The following is a 21,639-nucleotide window of genomic DNA, read 5'->3' on the forward strand; positions in this document are numbered from 1 at the left end:
TTTTTTTTTTTTTTTTTAAATAATAGGCCAAATCTGGTACCGGTCGAAATTTGCATCTTGGCTAAAATTGGCCGGAATTGACCAAAATGGCTCGGAACGGCTTGAAATTTGACCCGAGGTGGAACGTGGGGTATTCCGATACCTGTTTGCATATCGTTACGAAAAATTCCGGCCGTTCCGGCTGGAACGGAACGGAATCAATAACAATGATAATTAATACAACCCAATTTTGATACAAAGAAATGGAAAAAACATGCCGACTTTCTCAAAAAATAAATAGTGGGCATGATGAACTGGGACGGAAATATGGATCAGGTGGATAAATGGGCACACACCACCAAGCACCAAGTTAGCTAGTAAGCTTAATCTAGTGTTCGTTTGGGAACTTAACCAAGCAAAAATATACTATAAGTATCAATACCCAAAAAGTCCCAAACGCACACCTAATATCTATGAGTCGTGGGCCTTCAGGCCTTCCAACCAGCCCGACATTCTTAGGGCCTGGGAAACAGTTTTAGGATCGGAACTTAAGAATATTGGGTTGGTTGTTTTGGAAAGGTGTGGAGTGTGTTTTTTTGATAAAGTGGGCTTTTCATTTTTTTAATGAGAATACAGTGGGCACATTAGGAAACAACAGTTACCACAAAAAAGAGCCTGGAATTAAACATCTGAAGAGGAGGTTTAAAAAAATAAAATGGACCAACGTTGGACCGGGCTCGAGTTAATAATTTTTCCAGCCTGTTTGACCCAATTTGGCTCACTGCACACTCTCTCTCACCCCCCCCCCCCCAAAAACATATATATTATCTTTATTTTAATTTGATTTATTTTTGTATTTTGAAAATTAGTTTTTATGAATTTATAAATTTTAGGCATATTATGATGGATTTTTTTTTCTTAAATAGTTTATGAATACAATTCTTATAAGACATAAAATATGTAAGCACAAATACATAACTCATCGATCCAACCCTAGGTTGGGTTGAGAATTTTCCAACCAAACCAAATTTAGGTTGGATTGAAAAATCCTTCAATTTGACCATGCGTAGGTAGAATGAAAAATGGAACATAGTCAAGATTTCCATAAGCACGAGGATTTGACTGCAAGAATTCATCAATTTGAAGTTTGCAGGAGACAAAAACTTGTTTACTTGACTAAAGACCAACTAGTGAGGCTGATCTCCCAATGGTGGTTAGTGAGAGGTGGCTTCCTTATGCCATTAGCAAGTGATATTGACAGCACACCCTACGTTCAAGATGTTGGGGGGGACCTTATCAATGACTCACATGGTTGTAGGGAAAAAAATCCCTTTCACATAGAATTAACTATTAATTATTGATGTGGTTTGGTTAGGCTTAATGAATGTTGGATGTGAAAGAAGATGGTACTCTACATATATTGTCATTTTTAGTGAAATTCATAGCTTGTAATGTGTGCAAATTAAATAAAAATTAAGGAAAATAACAAAATACAAATAAGGGTACTTTTAGGTGATGTGAAGAGTGGGAAAGATGGTATTAGTTCCAAGAGAAAGCAAAGGTTCCCTTAGCTGAATCAAACATGGAGTTTTTTAATCTTCCCTTAGCTAATTGGTTAGAGAAATACTGCAGCTCAACAGAGTTTTTTCCTAGACCCCGCATTCCTTGGAAAATTCTGTTTCCCTAAACCCTCTAGAATATTTGGCTTCAACGAAACAAGGCCATATTCCAGGATAGAAATATTGAAAGAGAGTTAAGTGCTCTTTGTATTAGGAAAAGTGTTGAATTCTATGCTGTAGTGCCAAATAGTCCCAGCAAACTGAGTAGAATCCAAGTTCAAGTGAAGTGGAGTAAGCCCCAACCCGGGTGGGTGAAGTTGAATACGGATGGCTTAGAGGCTGTTTGGCACCATTTTTTTCATCACTCAATTTTCGTCACTCAATTTTCATCACTTATCACTCATTACTCATCACTCATCACTCTAAAATACCAAGGCTGTTTGGCACCATCACTCAATTTCCATCACTCAATATTTTTCACACTATTTGTGGGTCCCATACCTGTCAATTAGTCAGAGCAAAACTGTTTTGTGGGCCCCACCATTTTCTTTTTTTTCATTTCCCCTCCTTCACCCCTGTTACTCTCCTAAAACACAAACCCGAACCCAGCTTCAATCATAATAACAAAAACAACAACAACAACAAAACACAAACCTAAACCTAGCTCCACCTCCATCTCAGCTGGCGACGACAGGACGACGATGAGCCGATACAGAACTGATACGGCAACGGTCTTCGTCCATCAACTGATATAGAACCGATGCGAGATCTTCATCCACGGTCTCGGCTAGGACACCACATCGAAACCCTAACCGCTGTGTTCAAGGAATGGGTATTTTGAAACCCATTCATGTGGGTATTTTGAAACCCCAAATCCAAATTTCAGTTTCCATTCTTACCCAGTCATGGAGTGCAGCTTCAGACCAAAAAAATTTGTGATGAAGAACAAAAAAAAAAGAAAAAAGAAAAAAGAAAAGAAAAGAAAGAAACCCAGAAACCCGAACCTAGTGAAAGAAGAAAAGGGGGGGGGAAGGAAGAACTGAAGACCGAACCCAATGAAAGAAGAAGAAGAAAAAAAAAAAAAAAAGCCCAGAAACCCGAATCCAGTGAAAGAAGAAGGAAAAAAAAAAAAGGAAGATTAACGGACAATGGAGACTGAACCTAGGAGAAGAAAGAAAGAGAAAAAGAAGGAGACAGTGTCAGGAGTTGAGTTGACAAAGTTGTGTAATGGGTCCCACCATGTGTGTTTAATTACAAAAATGCCATTGAGTTTGAGTTATGGAAACTGAAAACAGCCAAAATATGTTTTCAGTTTCCATAACTCATAACTCAAAAATCAGAAAATTGAGTGTTGGAAACAGAGTTATGGAAATAGAGTTATCGTGCAGCCAAACGGATATTGAATTATAGGTCCCACCATTTTTGAGTTATGAGTTATGGAAACTGAGAATTGAGTTACGGAAACTACCCATCCAAACAGCCTTTTAGTGTTTGGGGACCCAAAGAAGGCTGGTGGTGGAGGAATTATTCAAAACAACAAGGGGGACTGGGTTGCTGGGTTTGTGAAGAAGTTTGGAAATGTTTCCAGTAACACCGCGGAGCTTTGGGCACTTAAGGAAGGTCTCCTGATGGCCAAACATTTAGGCATTGATTACTTATGTGTTGACTTAGATGCTACTTTTTTTTTTTGTATATCTTATCACTAACCCAATTGTTATCAATCTTAACTTGGAACCATTGCTGTCTGATTGCAAGAACCTGACAAAGTCGTTCCTTAACTGCCTGGTGAAACATGTTTATAGAGAAGCCAACAGCTACGCTGACAGACTAGCAAATATGGGGGCTGACCTCTATACTGACCATCTCTTTTTATATAACCCACTGCCTGTGGTGTTTGATTTGCTAGTAATGGACAAAGCTGGCCACATTTGTAGCAGACTTATTGTTCCCTAGTTAATATTATGCGATGTTTAACCAAAAAAAAGAAAAGAAAGCAAAGGTTCCATACAACTCCATAGATTTTGATTGACCTTGAATAAAACGACACATCGTTTCACTTGGATTTTTTGTTCCAATTGTATTTTTGGCGTCCTATCACATGACAATATATCTTATCATTTCATGATTTGATACATGCATCCTATGAGTTACACAAATGATGCATATATATAACTAACACATGATATACCTGTTGCTGCTCCCAAACATGATGAAATTCTTGTTTTAGTGCAGGAAACCCTGGTGATGCCTGATCAATTTTCTATCAATTTTCATGTCGGGCATTGCTAAGTAATTTCAGATTCTTTGCTTTTTGGTAGGTAAGGTTATTTTCATATTGGCAAAATGAATCCATCAAGAGCCGACCAAGGCACTGTACTGTGCAGGTAGACACAACCTGAATTACAAATTAGTAGGCAGGTAGGGGAGAGGATAGAACAGGAATTAAATTTGCTTCTTTCGGAAAGATATGGGTGGTCAACAAAGATCTAGGACTCCATGAGAAAGATAGGAATATTTTGGGATTCTTAATTTCTATACCCACACAAAAAAAATTATAAAAAAAAAAATTATTGTAGCAGCGTACTTGTTGCTAATAATTACATCTTTATTGAGTTCCGTGCCACTACCAGTTGTGTCGTGTCAGAGTCAGTTCAACTTCACGCCCCCACACTACCTTCTTCTCTGCCTTTTCCCACAGGCTTCTCTTTTTCTCGTCAAGCCTACCCTTGGATTTCATTATATTAACAACACTACCTGCTTTGCCGCCCCTTTGTCTTTGTGGCTTCTGATCGAATTTTAGTACAACAATACGAGAATACCGCAGATACTAGTATAGTTTACGGCTTTAAGGCATAAATTTTTGTACTTTTATAATATCACAATGATTTTAAAATTATCATATTTATCTGTCAAGAACATTCTTTCGTCCCATCAAAAAAAAAAAAAAAAGAACATTCTTTCGTGTTTTTAAGAAGATATTTTGAATTCAGATTTCTCACTTCCATTATAATTATTGAATGATTAGAAAAACAAAATTATCATATCTATTTATGATTATGAATTATGTTGCTAATAACTTGCACCACAAATTTGTCTAGATTGCTGAAAATCAAAAAACAAGTGAGAATGTTCTCATTTACACCTTTCATCTTGGATCATTCTTGCAATACCATTCTTGTCATGTTCTCTTTTTTAAAAATTTTATCTCAAAGTTAATTAGATCTTTTTTCATGTATACATTTATAACGAGTATAAAATTGTATCCAAAACACTAAATATTACCTTTGAATGTGGCAAAATTCTCTATTTCTTTATATTGAGATCAAGGTTTTATAAGAGGTTCAAGCTGGACGAGCTTGAACCTTGAACCATCACATCATTTAAAATTTCATTGCATTAAACTATAAGTAATAACTAATTTTAAACCTTTAGAATTATCAACTACCAAATTTTACAAAAACAGATGGACTTTCTCCGTTTCAAAGCAAATTTAGAGGATCATGTTACAATTACTTCCAACAAAAGTCCACTCTTTATGCCATTCAATTTTATCGATAATGATATATTTATGCCATTCAACTTGATGGTGAATAAAATTCAATAAAAAAAAGTAGCCGTTAATATATACGTTTCCAACTTTCATGGAAGTTGAACTAGAAACGGATGAACACTGAACACAATTAGTAAATTCGAGATTTTTAACGTAGTGCACGTGCTTCCGTTCCGTAACGTCCACCTACTGAAAAAAACTCATTTTTCGACTCTGCACAAAAACTATGTAATCGATTCCTTTCAGAAAAACAAAGAAAAAGTAAAGCTTGTAGTGATAACAAAAGAATATAGTACTGCACAAAATACAATACAATACAATGCAATGAAAGACAAGCAAAGCAAAAGCAAAAGTTGGCTAGCTAGCTAGCTTTAAGGTGAGGAAGGGCATGTGTCGGAAAAAGAAAAAAGATTGGGTTTTGGTTTTGTAAATTACTAATGATGAGGAGGCTAGTTAGGGGAATCCGCATTGATTCACTCATGTTCCCTCCATCTTTCTTCCACGAGACTTGTTCACATCACGTTGTGTAGCTAGGCTATTTGCTTTGCTTTGCTTTGCTTTTCTTCTGGGGCTAGTTAGTTAAGAAGTGAGCAAGTGAACACTCTAAAAACTGAGACTAAAACATGGTCTCCGAGACCTCCTTCTCTTCCTATAATCGTTCTCCCACACCCAAGTTCTGCAACTCCTTCACTACTCGGTTGGTACTCCACTCATATCTTCACTTGGCATGAAGCAATTGTTTGATTGTTTTCCCTTAATTTTTAACTTATTATTTGGTCTGCTTTATCAAGTTTTGATTCTTATTTGTTGAAGGGCTTAAAGCATTCATAGATTTTTCATACTACTTTATTTAAATTCTTTGCCTTTCGCACGCCTTTCTATTTGTTGAAATTGCAGTTTGTCATTTAACTCAGAATGTAAGTTCTTTATTCTAAGCCTTAAGATTCTTTCCCAAAAAAAAAGTTTTTATTTTAATTTTTATAAAAAGCCTCTTTGTCCTGCTTGTAGATTTTATTTGCGTGATTCTTTATAAATTCATAGATATTATAATGATCCTGAGCATCACTGATTCAACAAATCAACTATAACCAAGTAAAAGAGTATGAAATGCCAGAAATTAAAGAATACATGTGACCGGACATGACTAGTTGGTAGAGGATCCTAAACCGACCCCAATATTATAGGACTAAGACTTGTTGTGTATAAATTTATATATTCTAATAATGTTAAATTTGCTAGAGGTTCCATTAGATTGATCATCTCAAGCTTTGTGGTTTTTCAAAGCGAGAACAAAGGGTAAGGACTAAAGATCTCAAATATATCAGACAGTTGAACTTAAAAATGAGTTCGAGACACATGTTTGAGAGTACAAACTACTGTTCTTGAAAGGACTCTATGCATACTCGGTTAAACTATTCTCATGGTGTTTTTAACTTTTTATACCAACGTCATTTTTCCATGTCATTGTCTGCCAATCAATTGGGAAAGACGGTGGCTATTTTTGAATCTAAAATGTCAAAGTTTTTAAAATAAAATTTGATTCCTTTGTAACAGTGGAAATATCTCACAGCAGGATCTGTTTATATGAGATTTTGTCTGGTCTTTACTCTTTAACAACTATTCATTTAACTGAAATGTTAATTCTTAGTCCTGAATTGCAGAAAAGAATATATATAGCTGACTAGACTATTCTATTGAGACTTGTAACCTTCATTGGTCCTGGCATAAAGTTTGGCTGGTCAGATTATACAGTGTGAATAGTTTTTCCAGACATGTCGAATAAATGTCAAGTAGCTGTCCATAGAGCTGCTGCTAATCCTTATCAAACTTTCATGAATTGTTTCCAGGGTTGTTCTAGAGATATAGTCCCATTATTTTCTTCTGATATTGTTTTACTTTCCCTTAGATAGTAGCAATGTTCTTGATTATTTTGTATATGCTTATTGTTCATGTGAAAGTTGCTTACATTAGATGTTCTATTTGCATGCAGTATCTTTTCAGATGTTGCTGGGGACGTTACAATTGTGGTAGATGGAGAGTCATTTCTGCTGCACAAGGTAAATTTTAATCAGTCTGATTATACTGCTATTGATATCTATTTAGACCATTTGTGAACTAATTCTAATCTATTCATTTCAATAAATACATCTGTGAGCTAAAATCTTTTGTATGTTCTCGAGTTTACAAGGGCTTGAGTTAGCCTCAATGAGTTAATGTGAGAACTAATGTTAAACCTATGACATTTTACACATCCTATTGGGTAAATTTAGCACCTAAGGTTCTGCAATTGCAGACTATGTACATGAAGTTTCAAATTTTAAAGCAAATAATTTGAACTCAAACACTTCTGTTAAGCTTTCTTTTTTTACAATTTAAAAAAAAAAAAAAAAAAAAAAAAAGAGAGAGTAAAGGTCCAATGGGTGCTGGTAGTTCTTGGAAGTTCTTTTGATGATGAATTTGATCCTTCTCTCATGGATGATGATGAGGAGGAGTAAATTTTGTATTTTTTTATATTTAGTTATTGTCTTGTAAATCTTCTTATTATGTGATGTTAAATTGATATTATATTGATATTTAAGACTTAAGAGTGAAGACTAAATAATTTGTATTATTTAATATTTAGTTATTTATTTATTAGAATTGACCATTTTATGTTCAACAAGAATATATATAAATTATTTTTTAAGAATCCTTAAACACCCTGAAATGATACGCAAAAATCGACCGATACCAAAATATTCTATTCCACTAGACAAACCGAAACGGGTTCAAAACAATATTAATAACAATGTTAATTATACGTGTTATATATTGTGATTAGGGGAGATAAGTGGAACAAAGACAAAAAAGATTAATATCGACAAAGCGTGTGGTACATTGGTACAGTGAGACATGACATTTGGTTTCGTATTCCAAAGGGTTTTAGTTTAAGACATTTGTCGTTGTTTGAGTTGAGTCGGGTTGTTGAGTTTAATATCAAGTGTACCACCTCTTCTATATCTATACCTTAACCTACCACCTCTTCACCAAATCTCGTTTGAAGCCTGCTTTCCCAGAAATCGATTGCTCGAGGTCGAGGCTGAAGCAGGACACTCGAACGAAACCTCGATTCATAAATCGCTACGATCTGTACTTTTCTCTCTAACACCCGCATTTCGAATATGGGAAGCATGGCGGCTCAGCTTCAGCTTCGTTGCTCTAATAATCCTAGACAATATCGCTGCAACAACAACGTTAGCGATGATCGATTCAACACTGCCCCACCTGCTTCAATTTCGTTTCCATGTTCTTCTTCATCATCATCATCATCATCGCTCAACAACAATCAAAAGCGCTCTCTAAAATTAATCCCCAACAAGTTATTGCCTTTTGCCGGCGGAGGCAGCGACGGCGGAGCTGGGATCGGACGTGGCGGCGGTAATGGAGGCTGGAGTGGAGGAGATGGGAATGATTTTGGTAATGATTCTTCTAAGTCTTCTGGGGAAGGATTTGGGCTTTTGGGTTTGTTTTTGAATGGTTGGAGATCGAGGGTTGCTGCAGATCCACAATTTGCTTTCAAGGTTCTAATGGAAGAGTTGGTGGGTGTCACTGCTTGTGTTCTTGGAGACATGGCTTCTCGACCCAATTTTGGTCTCAACGAGCTCGACTTTGTGTTCTCAACTCTTGTTGTTGGATCCATTCTTAACTTCACTCTTATGTATCTATTGGCACCAACGTTGTCTGCTTCATCGGCTTCTCTGCCTGCAATCTTTGCCAGCTGTCCCGCCAGTCATATGTTCGAACCCGGTGCTTATTCCCTTCTCAATCGATGTGGGACTTTTGTGTACAAAGGAGCTGTCTTTGCTGCTGTTGGTTTTGCTGCTGGGGTTGTAGGGACTGCACTTTCAAATGGGTTGGTCAGTTTGAGGAAGAAGATGGATCCCAATTTTGAGACCCCCAATAAGGCTCCTCCAACACTGTTGAATGCGCTCACTTGGGCTCTTCACATGGGGATTAATAGTAATTTCAGGTACCAGACTTTGAATGGGATTGAGTTCTTGTTGGCTAAGGGGTTGCCTCCGTTTGCGTTTAAGTCCTCGGTGGTGGTTCTGAGATGCTTGAACAATGTTCTTGGTGGGATGTCCTTTGTGATATTGGCTAGGATGACGGGGTCTCAGAGTGTTGGGGAAGCTAAACCAGTTGCGGTGGAGGTGGGTTCGGTTGCAGAGAAGGAGAAGTTGATTGATGGGAGTGAGGATTTGCAGAGCAATCAGTCGACTTACAAGTGAAGTGTTAGTTTGGTTTGGAGGTTCATCCTCCATGTTTTTGGCTCTATTTGTTAGTGATGTTTCTGCAATTTTCTCGTCTGTTTTCATATGTCCATAACTTGGTTGGGTTGTGGCCGTTCGTTATGATCATGGTCATAGTTTAGCTCTAATAAAAATCAAATTCCTACTTAGGTCTTGGTTTTTTCATGGAGATGGTACCTGGTAGCCCCCCAATTCAAGGTGTTGCCTGGCTCTAATCGAATCGAAATGTTTTATGTTTTAAATTTCTTGTTAATTTGGGATTGTAAGTTTAATATCTTAAATTGACAAGTTTTATAATAATAATTATTTTTGATAATTCGATAGTTATGATAGATTGATAATTACAATGGGGTAGGGCCATTTGATCCCTGGAGTTTTCCATTGAAACATAAAGAGGTACTTGAACTATATGCTCTTGGCTGCCAGTTTTATTATAGATAGGTACATTTCTTGTCTTCTTCTTTTTTTGTTTTTCTTTGTTAACACCACCCCCCCCCCCCCCCCCAAAAAAAAAAAAAAAAACACAAAACAACTATGTACAGTTCTTGTCTTCTGATGTTCAAAAATAGCACAGAAACATTCATTATATCACATAATAGCTGTGAGAACTATGAATTTATGACGCGTATGTTTGGATGTATAATAAGATAATTATTGCTCTCTCTTCGACATTACCTATAACTATAAGTGGTTTACAACAGAAATAGTAGGGGTCGGTCATTCTCCAACAATCTCATCTCTTAAGTTGTGATCTATGATAGTTTCCAACAAGTTTAAATCCAACAGTACCATCTAATTCCATGAAGAACAAGTATTTTGTTCTGGGAGGAATAACCTCTCATTATTGTGTCCAATCCAGCAACATCGATACTGTTTTATTTGCCACTTCTGATGTGGCTCGAGCTATGTGATAGGTTCTGCAACTATCCTGATTTAATTATTTGGTCCTGCTTGTTATCACTCAATCATGGCACCTCCAGCAAGAAACACATCTGAAGAGTTGGCGCTTTCAACTCTGATACGAACATAAATCTTTCATGGGTTGGCATGCCACTAGACAGAGCCACCACGTCAGACAATAGCTTGACAATTATAGAAAATCGACAGTCTCTAATAACTATGAGAAAATCAACAATTTTCATAGCCATACATTCGTCAATTAGTAACAACAGAATGGTTTTTTTCCCCCTTGAGTTTGAAATGTGTTTGAATCAGAAGTATGCCAGAGTATAATCGCAACCAAAGGAAAAATTCAAATCTTATTTGTTCTGTCTTTAAGAGGAAGAACATTAATGATCTAATCTCCGAGGACTATAAAAACCTCTCATCTCCTTGCATGCTTAATTTACGAATCTCTTATAAAATGGCCTAGCACAAGTGATTAAACGTCACAACTACATCAACATATGCTAAGTGCACCTAATGATTAAACGTCAATATGAGCTGCAGCAATATGAACTCATCTGACAGCCTCTGGTGTAGAATTGCAGTGAGGTGAGTGCAAGCATACCAACTTTGTAAATGCTAAACGCATAGCATCAAACACCACTCCCACTGCAATTATTACATCAGAGGATATCATTATCTTAATTTCTGGTCTGTTTTATTTTCCAGTTTAGTAAAGTTGAGACAGATACAGAAAGAGCAAAAACACATACCTGCTGCTGTAAAAAAAGAGTCTTTAGAGACGAGAGCTTTTTCTTCAGACCTCCGCGCGAAATCTCATTACTCACCCACTCCTATTACGATTTAGGACTCTTGCTTTGCTTTCAATCAACATATCCTAACCGACTTCTTCTTTAAAAACCCAAATTTTTTTTTTCTTTGGTTTTTTTTTTTTTTTTTTTTAGTATTTAAATTTTGGTTGCCCTATGTAGCCTTCAAAATGACTTGACACTCCTATAAAACAGTTTTGTTATTATTATTTATTTAATTTATGCTTTGACACTTTCCTCTTAAAATTTATCCATCTCCCTAACCGTTAAAATTAGTCCATTTTTATCTTTAAAAACAGAAACTAGTCAAGTTTACATCACTACCAAACTTTTTGAGTCGTCATTCCTAATATTTTAGCACAGCACTGAGAGAAGCAGGTAATCAAAAACGTGCAGAGATTTTATTGACAAAATGGTTGTTGGTAGGAAAATTGATGGATAGATTGGAATTGTTTTGAAGTCCCAGGCTAGGTGGATTTTCTTTTCTTCAGAATTGGTGTTGAGTTTTGGGAGTAGTGTTTTTCAATGGGGTTGTTTCAACTTGTTGTATAGCCCATATGCTGTAGTGTTTACTTAAGATTGTATCAGGCTAGACCTGGTTTCATAGTAGCTGTTGGGTGTGTTTTCTTTCCGCTGCGCCAGGGACAAGCATAGACCTGATTTGTAATGGTCTAAATTCCATCTGAATTATACGGAAAACAAATAAAAACAAACCACTCTGCTAAGGGCTGGCATGCAACTAGACACAGCCACCACCTTAGAAAGCTGTTTGACAATCATAGGAAGTCATCATGAGAAAATAAAGTCTAATAAATCAGCAATTTTTTATTTTTTATAGCCTTACATTCACCATTTGGTAACAACAATGGGGTACTTAATTTTCCACCAATATCATTTTCATCTCATAACCTGCTCAATAAGATTGGCAGCTGATATGGGGAAAACGTTTTTCATCGAATTCCATTAACCTGCTCAAAAAGTGAAATATGTTTGAATCAGAACTATGCCCAAGTAAAATGACATCAAAGGAAAAATTCAAATCTTTATTGGTTCTTTCTATAAGAGGAATAAAACAATGACATTATCTATGAGCACTATAGGAAACCTCTCATCTCCTGGCATACTTCTGAGGAACATTTCTTCTATAACATCCCTTTGCACTGAATCTCTTCTACAATTTTTTTAGTGGTATCCTTTGCCTAGCACAGGTGCCAAGCTCACATGTTGGAAGAAGACTAACCACATATATGTTGGAAGATGATTGTACTAACCACATTAGTGTATGCAAGTGCACCTAATAATTACACATCAGCATGAGCTGCAGCATTATCAACTATCTGACAGCCTCTGGTGCAGAATTGCAGTAAGGTGTGTGCAAGCAAACCAACTTGGTGAATGTTAAACATGTAGCAGCAAACACCACTCCCACTACAAGCCCACAACTTCCTTTCCGCGTCTCCAACCTTACTGCTCTCTTGATTATTCTTCCAAAGCTTGGGAGTAATCCCCCACAAGCAAACACCATCACATGGTCTAGACCTGTGTAGTCAATTCCTGCAAGAATAGCTCCAATTGCAGATATTGGACCTGTAACTCCAATTAGGGCAGCAGCTGCAAGGGACGCATGCCAGCTGTCAGTAGCCCCAAATATGCAGCTAGCCACAGCTGCACCCCGAGGGAATCCATGTAGAGAGACAGGAAGGACCATGTGCCGACCAAGTCCAGGAGCTTTTGGTGCAGCCACTCCTAGTGCAAGCCCCTCAGCTAAAGCATGAAAGGCAACTGCTCCACATGACATGAATGACTGAAGGGTGTGAACACTCAACGGGGGACCGGATACTGTAGGCAAGTTATTCACTGACGTTCTTTTGCGACTTGCAAGCTTCAAGACACTGGAACTTGTAACATGGACAAATGCAGCTCCCATTGCAAGCAGTAATACAAGAGGCATAAATCCCATTTTTGATGAGAAAAGTAGCTGTGATGGTCGCCAGGCACCAAGGACAAAGGCAATGCCAGAAGCTGTGCCCATTAGAAAAGCATGCTGAAGATGGAAAGCAAGGGCAAATGCAACAAGAACAACTCCACCAAGCAATGGCCCAAGACCAAAAAGTAAGGAAACAAAGAAGCCAGAAGCATCCTCTGAGCTGAGATGCAGAGAAATTTAAATTAGTCAAGAAGAAAAAAAAGGAAATGCAACCAAAGTTGGTTTAAAGGATGTTTTCCTTCTTATATGGCATTATCTTTTTTTTTTTTTTTGGGGGGGTTAGAAATCCTAATGCTTGGGAGGTACCAATCATTCTTATATGGCATTATCAATATAACATTTCTGTTGTGTCAACCAAGAATTAGTTTAGGTCATATTTAAAACATTGTACAACCTCAACTGAGCCACAAGAATCCACTTTTCGAGGGATAAAATGCAATTAAAAGATGTTCACTGCAAAGCTTGAACAATGTCATATCAAAGTGATCTAGCTGTGAATCAAAACTAACATGTAGCCAACTGAACTTTTGGTGAGGGTTCATGGTCAAAATACTGAACTAGAAGAAATAATTTACAAACAGTTAAGAAGACGAAACCCCAAAAATTAGGCTCAGATCAAGAAATTGCAAATCATCTTTAAACAACTGAATGAAATAATATATAGAAGGGCAAAGCACAACAATAGTGGGCAAGAAATAGGTAACATGATAATTTCATCATACAAATTACAAAGACATAGTAGAGGCTTGGAGAACAAGCAGCTGACAACTAATTTGGAAGCTTCAAGAAGTAATGGAGACTTGTATTTAATAGTTACTTTCTTGTGCATGTACTAGATTGTAGTAGTTCTATGATTACTATGATGTTGTATATGATAAATTGTTGATCAGTTTTTTACAGAGAGATGAACTGTGACCTGATTGGAGTCTAAAGATGGTGTAAGTTCCCATGAACCATAAACTTATAATTATGTAAATTTTGATCTTTAGTTCTTTTCAACAACCAAAAATTCTAGAATGAACTCACTTGTAGCCATGGCTGAAACTCTGAAAAAAAGTGCTAAGAGCTTCCATAAATGCCACAGAAAGTGTAGCCGCTGATGCAACCTGAGAGGAAGAGGCGTCCTGTAACCAAAAAAAAAAAAAGGCATGAGAAACTAGCAATATCTTTCTGGAAATGAGAAACTTCAAGCCAACAAAATGCAATAAATAAAATAAAATAAAAAATAGTTCCAATAACATTTAGAGACTCTTTGACCTTCTCTCTCTTCCTAAGGTTTCTCTTTCCTTTTTCTTTTTCTTTTTTTTGGTGTGTGTGTGTGTCTTTTTGTTGGGGGGAGGGGGGGCCGCGGTGGGGGTGTAGAGAGATTAAGCTAAAATGACTGTAAACTACGAAGAGTTGAGACACTCAACTAAGTTTTGTAACCAACCTTCAAGTGATACACAAGCACAGGAGAATTGAAAATATGTTTTCTTGCTTAGTTTACAAGAATGGACTGGCTAACATAAAAACTAAACCAAAACATTCAGAAAGCCTACTTCAGAAAATGAGCCATGGATCCAACCAAATACGTATGAGTTCAAGGAGGCACATACCTTAAATGCATCAGGGAGTACCTCTGCAACTACCATCCAGATCATACATCCAGCAGCAAATCCCGTACAGAAAGGCAAAAACTTGTTAAACGCATCAGCACATATAAATGAAGGCACTGCTACGAGAGGCTGCAATACAAAATATGCTAAAAGCCATTGAGTTAAAGATATCCTAATTCATATAGAGATATTTAGAATGTTCAGATTCTGCTCTTCTTCACCACTCAAAATAAACTTTAATTTCCTTTTGCTTTCACCTCTAAATGAGTATATGCACTTGAAAGTGCAACTTGGACTAGGTTCATTTAGTATGGTATCAACCGAAAGTAAAACAAACCCATTTAAGGGTTCCTTTATTTTTTTTTAACTAAAATGAAGATCATATTAGTGAGCAAAACTTTAGTTTCCTTTTGCTTTAACCTCTGGATGAGTATATACACTTGAAAGTGCAACTTGGACTAGCTTCGTTTAGTATAGCATCAACTGAAAGTAAAACAAACCCATTAAAGGTTCCTAAATTTTTTTTAACTAAACTGAAGATCATATTTTCTTGCAAAGCCCTACCCATGTTTGAATGGGTTGTTTGGATTTTGAAATCCTATGATTGATACAAGAATAGGTCATCATTCTACATAGTATATTTTAAAGGTTCTTTTTTTAAATAAAAAAAGGTTTATGGGCTTAGGCATACAGCTTATCACAATGATTCATGGCTTCATACAGGGGCAAGAAATCTTGTTCCCTTTTATTAAGGAAGTGAGAGTAAAAGGTAGCACAACGGGCCAACATAAGATATAATTCAGTTCGCACAAATATCTTAGCAGATCTTCAAATCTGTTCTGTTTCCCCTGACTCTTCATGCACGGTGAAGTCTCCACTCACACATTAATATTATAAATTTATAAGTGAATGGCTCCTCAGGTTCAATATGGTTCCTACCTATCAATCCAGTACCCAAGCAGACAGATCTTTTGATACAAAAGACGAATGATCTGACACAAAGAAACCAACAAATCACCCATAGGGATTGGGTTGGACTCACAGAGTTTCCATTTGCATCCCTCCATGAGAAACATGGAGGTTCAAAGCAAGTGTCCAGAGAACTTTGGACACTAGCTCTTTCTTCATTTGGAGTACATTGGGTTATGCCTAAGAGGGTGGTGGATTTATTGGCTTGTTAGAAGAGGCGGCTTGCTAGACATCTTAATGGAGACATTTGGAATGCAATCCCTCTTTGTGTAATGTGGATCATTTGGAGGGAAAGAAATGGACAGACCTTTGAAGACGCTGAACAACCTGTGCTAGTGGTGAAGTTGGTTGCACACTTTATATGAGTGAATGGCAACTATAGGCGGTCGTTCCTTCTCTAGATTGTTAGAATTTTTTAGATTCCTGTAATTTTTTATAATTCCAATATACTGCTAGTACACCTCCTGTGTACTGTTGTTATCTCTTTTTCCCTTCAGGATTAATAAAATTTACTTATTTATCAAAAAAAAAAACCATACTAAGATCACTTAACAAAACATAAAGGGCATTGCAAAAGTCACTGTATAAAGCTAGAATGGAAGAAAAATTTTACAAACTGAGATAAAGTTGATCTTCCCAGACCTTCCATTTATCTCTAATTTATTTTCTTTATGTGGAGAGACCCAGTTGATCTTAGAATACTTTTTGCCTTTAACAATGTGAGAGATAAATATACTCAAAAGTACAACGGATAAGAAAGCATAACATATTACCTGAGGTAATGAAGTAATTACACTCCATAACATGGCTTTCTGCGGAGAAACACCCCTTGATGCAAGCACCATACTCACAGCTAATCCCTCGGGGATATTGTGCACAGCAATAGCCAAAGTCACTAAAAGACCTTGAGAGAACCCCTTTGAGCCAGCAAATGAAACACCAACACCAGAGCCCTCCCCGAATGAATGAAGTGTCATTATGCCAATAACAAGAATGACTTTAGCTGCATCTGCACCTTTTATGTCCAACATGCTTACTTCCCCATATTGTTCAAGAAGCTGAAACCCAAAAGGTGAGTAAGAAATAGTTAGATCTTACACACCTTACCTGATGTAATATGTATTAGGCATACATTGGCACAACTTCGGTCTATTTCTGTTCAAGTTTCTTCACATGCCATATTGACACCTACCAAGCTGATATTGTAGTTACTTACACTGCCTTATCCTTCTTTTTTTAGTAAGTTACAGTCACCCCATGGGTCTTGAATCCACAACCTTACCAATATTCAGAAAAGCAATCAAGCATGTTTACAAGTATTCATAATAAGAAAGATGAGGCCAAGAGCCTCGTACATCAACTAGCACTTACAAGTATTGATTTAAATCCCCCCTCCCCCATTGTAACTATTGAATTATCAAAAATAGAATGATGAGAAGCAGAAAATTCTAAATTCCCAATGAAAGGGGAAACCAGAAAATGATGTGAAAAACGGAAGACCAAAGTCATCACCTTTTTACAGAGCCAAATGAATATTCCACCAGCTAAAAGCCCAATCACAACCCAATTTCCACCATCATGCCCCTGCTGCCCTTCCTCTATGAGATCAAAACTCGCAGCCAACATCACACCAGCAGCCATTCCATTGCATATTCCAGCCCACTGCGGATCAAGCTCCACAAAGAAGAATGGGACTGCACCTAAACCAGTAGCAGCAGCCATTGCCAGTGTAAATAACGCAACTGTTGACCATGAAACTTTGCTGCTTCCACTCTTAGTCTCTCCCAACACCTTATCAGTGTCCTGAAAACTGAAAGAATTCTCTGTAACAGTGCCATCTATAACATTATTTCCTACATCCTTATGTGGAGCGGTTCTCAGCTTTCTAGAAATTTCATGTTCAACCTCTGCTGTAGCAAAAACAAAGAACAATATAGAGGAGAGCAGCAAGAATAACAGGGGTCCCTTAAATCTCAACTGCATTTTCATTTGTAAAGATGCAACAAAATAATCATCCAAAATCTCAAGCAACTCAAAATATATCCTTCCAATGAAGTAATCAAAAACACTGGTCTCTCTACTCTCCCCGACTGCAAATCAAACAGCAAACAACGTTTCTCGTATTAGCAGCTTCCAGAACCCCTAATTCAGAGAGCACCCAGAAGCCAATTTAGGTGCAGGCAACAGTTCTTGTTGGATGCCAGCTTTAGCTGCAATGCAAGATCAGATTTTCAGAAAAAGGGTATTTAACGCTTGATAGAATTATATTACCAAAACATAAACTTTATAAGAATTAACAATAACTTAAGGCACAAACAAGAGAAAAAAAAAATTTTGAAGGAATTCAATGGAATTAATCACAAAATCTCATCAAAATGATAACTTTTTTCTAAATCAAAGAATACCCAATTCCAAAATCAACAGCCTATCCAACATTCCACTTTAAACCCAACAAAATTAACAACTAGAACATAGAAATTAAAAGGCTAAACTTGATAATCTTGATCAATGCCCCCATCAAAGAAATCAAAATTCAAGTCTAAAGAGAGAGACAATTTTACCATTTTTCTTTTCCTCAAAGAAAAAAAAAATTTGAAATTGCAGATACTAGTCAACACATGAGAGGATCAGAGAGAATCCGAACATGAAATTTAAGAGAAAATCAAAGAAAAAGAAAATAATGGAACTTACCAATAAAAACAAAAAGAGGGAAAGCGCGTAGGTTCCAAAAGAAAGGAAAGGAATAGAACAAAACCGCCGAGTTAATGAGTCACAGGGTGTGTCAAAAACCCGGCGATTTTAAAGAATCGGTGAAGGCAGGTTCCAAAGGAATAAAACTTCAACAAAACCAATCCTGCTAATTATGTTTTAATTTAGAAGATAGACGTACAAGTATGGTAAAATATCTAACTTTACTGTACATGGTTTAACGTAAATATAAATGTAATTGTGTAAGAGAAACATACGAAGTTTTAGTTTATAGGAGTCTTTTTAAGGATATATTATTATCTTGCGCCCGCACGTTGTTTTCTTTTCAACCTTGACCACAAACAAATACTACCAAAATTGAAAGTCCAAAAACCAGCGACTCATAAAGTCTACTTTGCTCACGCGGCACCCACCGAACTAGGAGAGTAATTTTCTTTTCAATTTCCTTTTATTTATTTATTGATAATTCAATAGGTAAAATGGGGAGGGGAATTTGAAATTTGAATCTTTGGAACATACTATTGGATAATTTAAAATAAGTTAATTGAGTTAAAAGGCTATTGGTGAAATAATCGGTTAAAAATTAAAGTAGTATCATTTTTACTTATTTCTATCGCTAACACTGTTTTTATTATACACTAATTACAACAAATTTTATTTTTCAACTTTTTATAAAAACAAATTTACAATAAATCTTATAAGTAGTTATGGAAAAAGTTGTAAACCTTAACATTGAGAGTTAACGATTTCCATGTTGCCAATACCTATGAAAACTATTCAAACCAAGTAAATATCTTGAACGGAGGTAATATGTCAACCGAGGAAGCTTAGTTTTAATGGAGAAATGGGAATCTAAGGAAAAAGATTAGTACTATGGAGAGATGTCTTGAGAAACACAAGCATGTGTCCTAGAAATGAAGGGAGGAGAGAAGAGGGAAAGCAAATAAAAATGATAATATCCTTGAGTCGAGATAGAGAGGCGTTCTTCAGAATTGTTGTATTAACATTAATGATAGCCACATACTGACGATTGAAATTAATTAGCATTAAGTGTTAAGTGACTCAACTGTTTACATGAGTTAATAAGAGCATTAAATGTAGATTAACTCAACTGTTCATGAAAGTTAATGAGAGCCTATATGCAATCATATTTTAGCCTAATTTACAGATAAAGAAAAGAAAGACTGGATGTCCATCATCATCACTCCTCTTTTCCCTTAGGATGAAGGCAAAAATATCGGCTGTAAATACCAACCCCCTTCCTTCAGAAGAGGTCATGAAGAATAGAGTGGAGAGAAAACCCGAGCAAATATAAAAAGAAATCTTATTGTATTGGTTTAAATGGATGGGAGAAAAATACCAAGATAAAAATTAGTATTTGCATTGAATAAATCCGTTATGATAAAAAAATGTGAGGAAATTACACTTTACCCTTCCTAAGCTATCCAAATGCACACTTAACCCCCTAAATTACTACCTGTGTAATACTTGTCCCCCAAAACTATGAGAATGCACACTTACCCTCCTAAACTATTATTTGTATAACTTTTTGCATCACATCCTATGAGTAATTGTTTAGAGAAATAAGTATGTATTCTCATAGTTTAGATGGATAAGGGTAAAATTTGTATAGTTTAATAGGGTGGGGTAAGTATAAAATAAAGTATAGTTTAAAGAGGTAAGTGCAAAAGCTGGTATAGTTTAGGAGGTAGAGTATAATTGCCCTCAAACGTGAATATTTTCCTTTTCAAATGTCATGATTTAAAAAATATTTTTTTAAATAAAAAGAAATTGACGGAAGAAAAAAAAAAGTTGACTGGAGAAACTCCCCAAAATAAAAAGGTTGACTGGATTCTTAAAATAAATAAATAAATAAAAAGACTTGAGAAGATAATATGCAGGAGTATAATGGAATACACTACTAATCATTGAGCTGGCACTTGATTTTCTTTTTCTTTTCCCGATCAGGTAGAACCGGATTATTATTAAAAAATCGAATTATTAAAATTAAAATGCAATTAATTTTGAAAACAGGTATTTTATCCGTATCTCAGTTTGAAATGAGGTGTTCAGTTTTGGTTGGGTAAATCACACTTATTTCCCTTAATATGGCCCTTTAATTTTTTTTATTTATTATAATTATGCTAATTTTAATTTATGGTGTATAATTTATATGGTGTTCCGACTTCCAATGTTATACAAAGACAGTATTCAATCATTTCTATATACACGACAATTCTTTGAATATTCTGTTTTTGGTATCAGAATAATAATGCGGATTCCCTGCCCTGTTTGGGTGCAAATTTTGGTTATCCTATCAAACACTCAAAATACTCTTTTTTGGATACTACTTCATGAACTCAAAATCCTTGAGTGCGAAAGCTATATAGGTGGAATTAATTCTCAGCACTTTGTCAAACCAATTTAAGTATAAAGCATATTCTGCCAAAAATAAATAAATAAGAAAATCCAAGTATAAAGCATAGAGAGTATCACTTACCCTATGTTTGGTTTGAATGAAGAGAATGGAAGCGAAGAGAAAATGAATCCGAGATAAGGGAAAAATGTGGACCTAAGTGATAGATTTCTTAACAAATTTAGATCATTTCCTTATAATGCCATCCAAACTCAGTTTTAACTCCAAATTTGATTAAAAACCCAATTCTCTCTCCCTTACGTGTAATTGTTTGTTTCTAAATAAAATAAAATAACTTCAAATTTTGATTATAGAGAAAATATATAGATGATGCCAAATAATTTATATATTTTCTCTCTAATCAAATTTAACACAAATAATCTCTAAGCTGTTAGTTGTTTACAATTACATCATCACCATTGCTTTGGCCACTTCGATCTTGAAACTCGTATTTTCTACCAGACTCAAGTGGCAGTACTTATTATGGGAGTACGATCCTTATCTAACAAAAAAAATAAAAGTGGGAGTAACTTGTGTCTTTTTAGTTTTTATGGCTGTTGAAAGCTGAAACACGGAGTTGTTTTAAATTCAGCACCAATATTGATTATTTTCAATTGCACAAAGAACTTAGAAAGCGGTGCTTAATTATTGTCCCTTCCTTATAAGAATTGCTTTGGACTCCCAGGAAAACATAATTCAGTGCAAATCGAGCTCGCATATTTGCATTTCTTTGTTTGTTCAAACACGTTATAATCGAGTGCTAATGAGCACATTGAATCATCTATGTGAATTTACCCTCACAATCCTGACACAATAGGGTAATTATAAAGGGTGGTAGCTTTCAAATTATTGTTAAAGAGGATACATGGCA

General features: G+C 36.0%; 2 protein-coding genes across 4 annotated transcripts; one reads left to right on the forward strand and one right to left on the reverse strand.

Annotated features, from left to right (window-relative positions):
- Nucleotides 1-8,032: 8,032 nt before the first annotated feature.
- Nucleotides 8,033-9,693, forward strand: LOC112016977 (protein RETICULATA-RELATED 3, chloroplastic). The gene has a single exon (XM_024049447.2). The coding sequence runs from the start codon at nt 8,250-8,252 to the stop codon at nt 9,354-9,356; it is 1,107 nt and encodes a 368-aa protein (XP_023905215.2). The 5' UTR covers nt 8,033-8,249; the 3' UTR covers nt 9,357-9,693.
- A 2,193-nt stretch (nt 9,694-11,886) lies between these two features.
- LOC112016944 (putative zinc transporter At3g08650) lies at nt 11,887-18,595 on the reverse strand. Of its 3 annotated transcripts, XR_010626262.1 has the most exons (7): nt 18,335-18,595; nt 17,156-17,853; nt 16,417-16,701; nt 14,675-14,803; nt 14,106-14,203; nt 12,198-13,239; nt 11,887-12,060 (listed from the first exon to the last, which is right to left on the reverse strand). XR_010626262.1 is itself a non-coding variant. In XM_065766712.1 (6 exons), the coding sequence occupies exons 2-6, from the start codon at nt 17,630-17,632 to the stop codon at nt 12,426-12,428; spliced, it is 1,803 nt and encodes a 600-aa protein (XP_065622784.1). In that variant the 5' UTR covers nt 17,633-17,853; nt 18,335-18,595; the 3' UTR covers nt 12,110-12,425. The 3 variants fall into 3 exon arrangements, 2 of the variants coding, with proteins under 2 accessions (XP_065622784.1, XP_065622785.1); XM_065766712.1 differs by lacking the exon at nt 11,887-12,060 and having other exon boundaries at nt 12,110-13,239; XM_065766713.1 differs by lacking the exons at nt 11,887-12,060; nt 18,335-18,595 and adding an exon at nt 18,205-18,302 and having other exon boundaries at nt 12,110-13,239.
- Between the last annotated feature and the right edge of the window lie 3,044 nt (nt 18,596-21,639).

The sequence above is a fragment of the Quercus suber genome, unplaced genomic scaffold, assembly GCF_002906115.3.
Source record: "Quercus suber isolate HL8 unplaced genomic scaffold, Cork oak 2.0 scaffold_733, whole genome shotgun sequence".
NCBI classification, from domain to species: Eukaryota; Viridiplantae; Streptophyta; class Magnoliopsida; order Fagales; family Fagaceae; genus Quercus; species Quercus suber.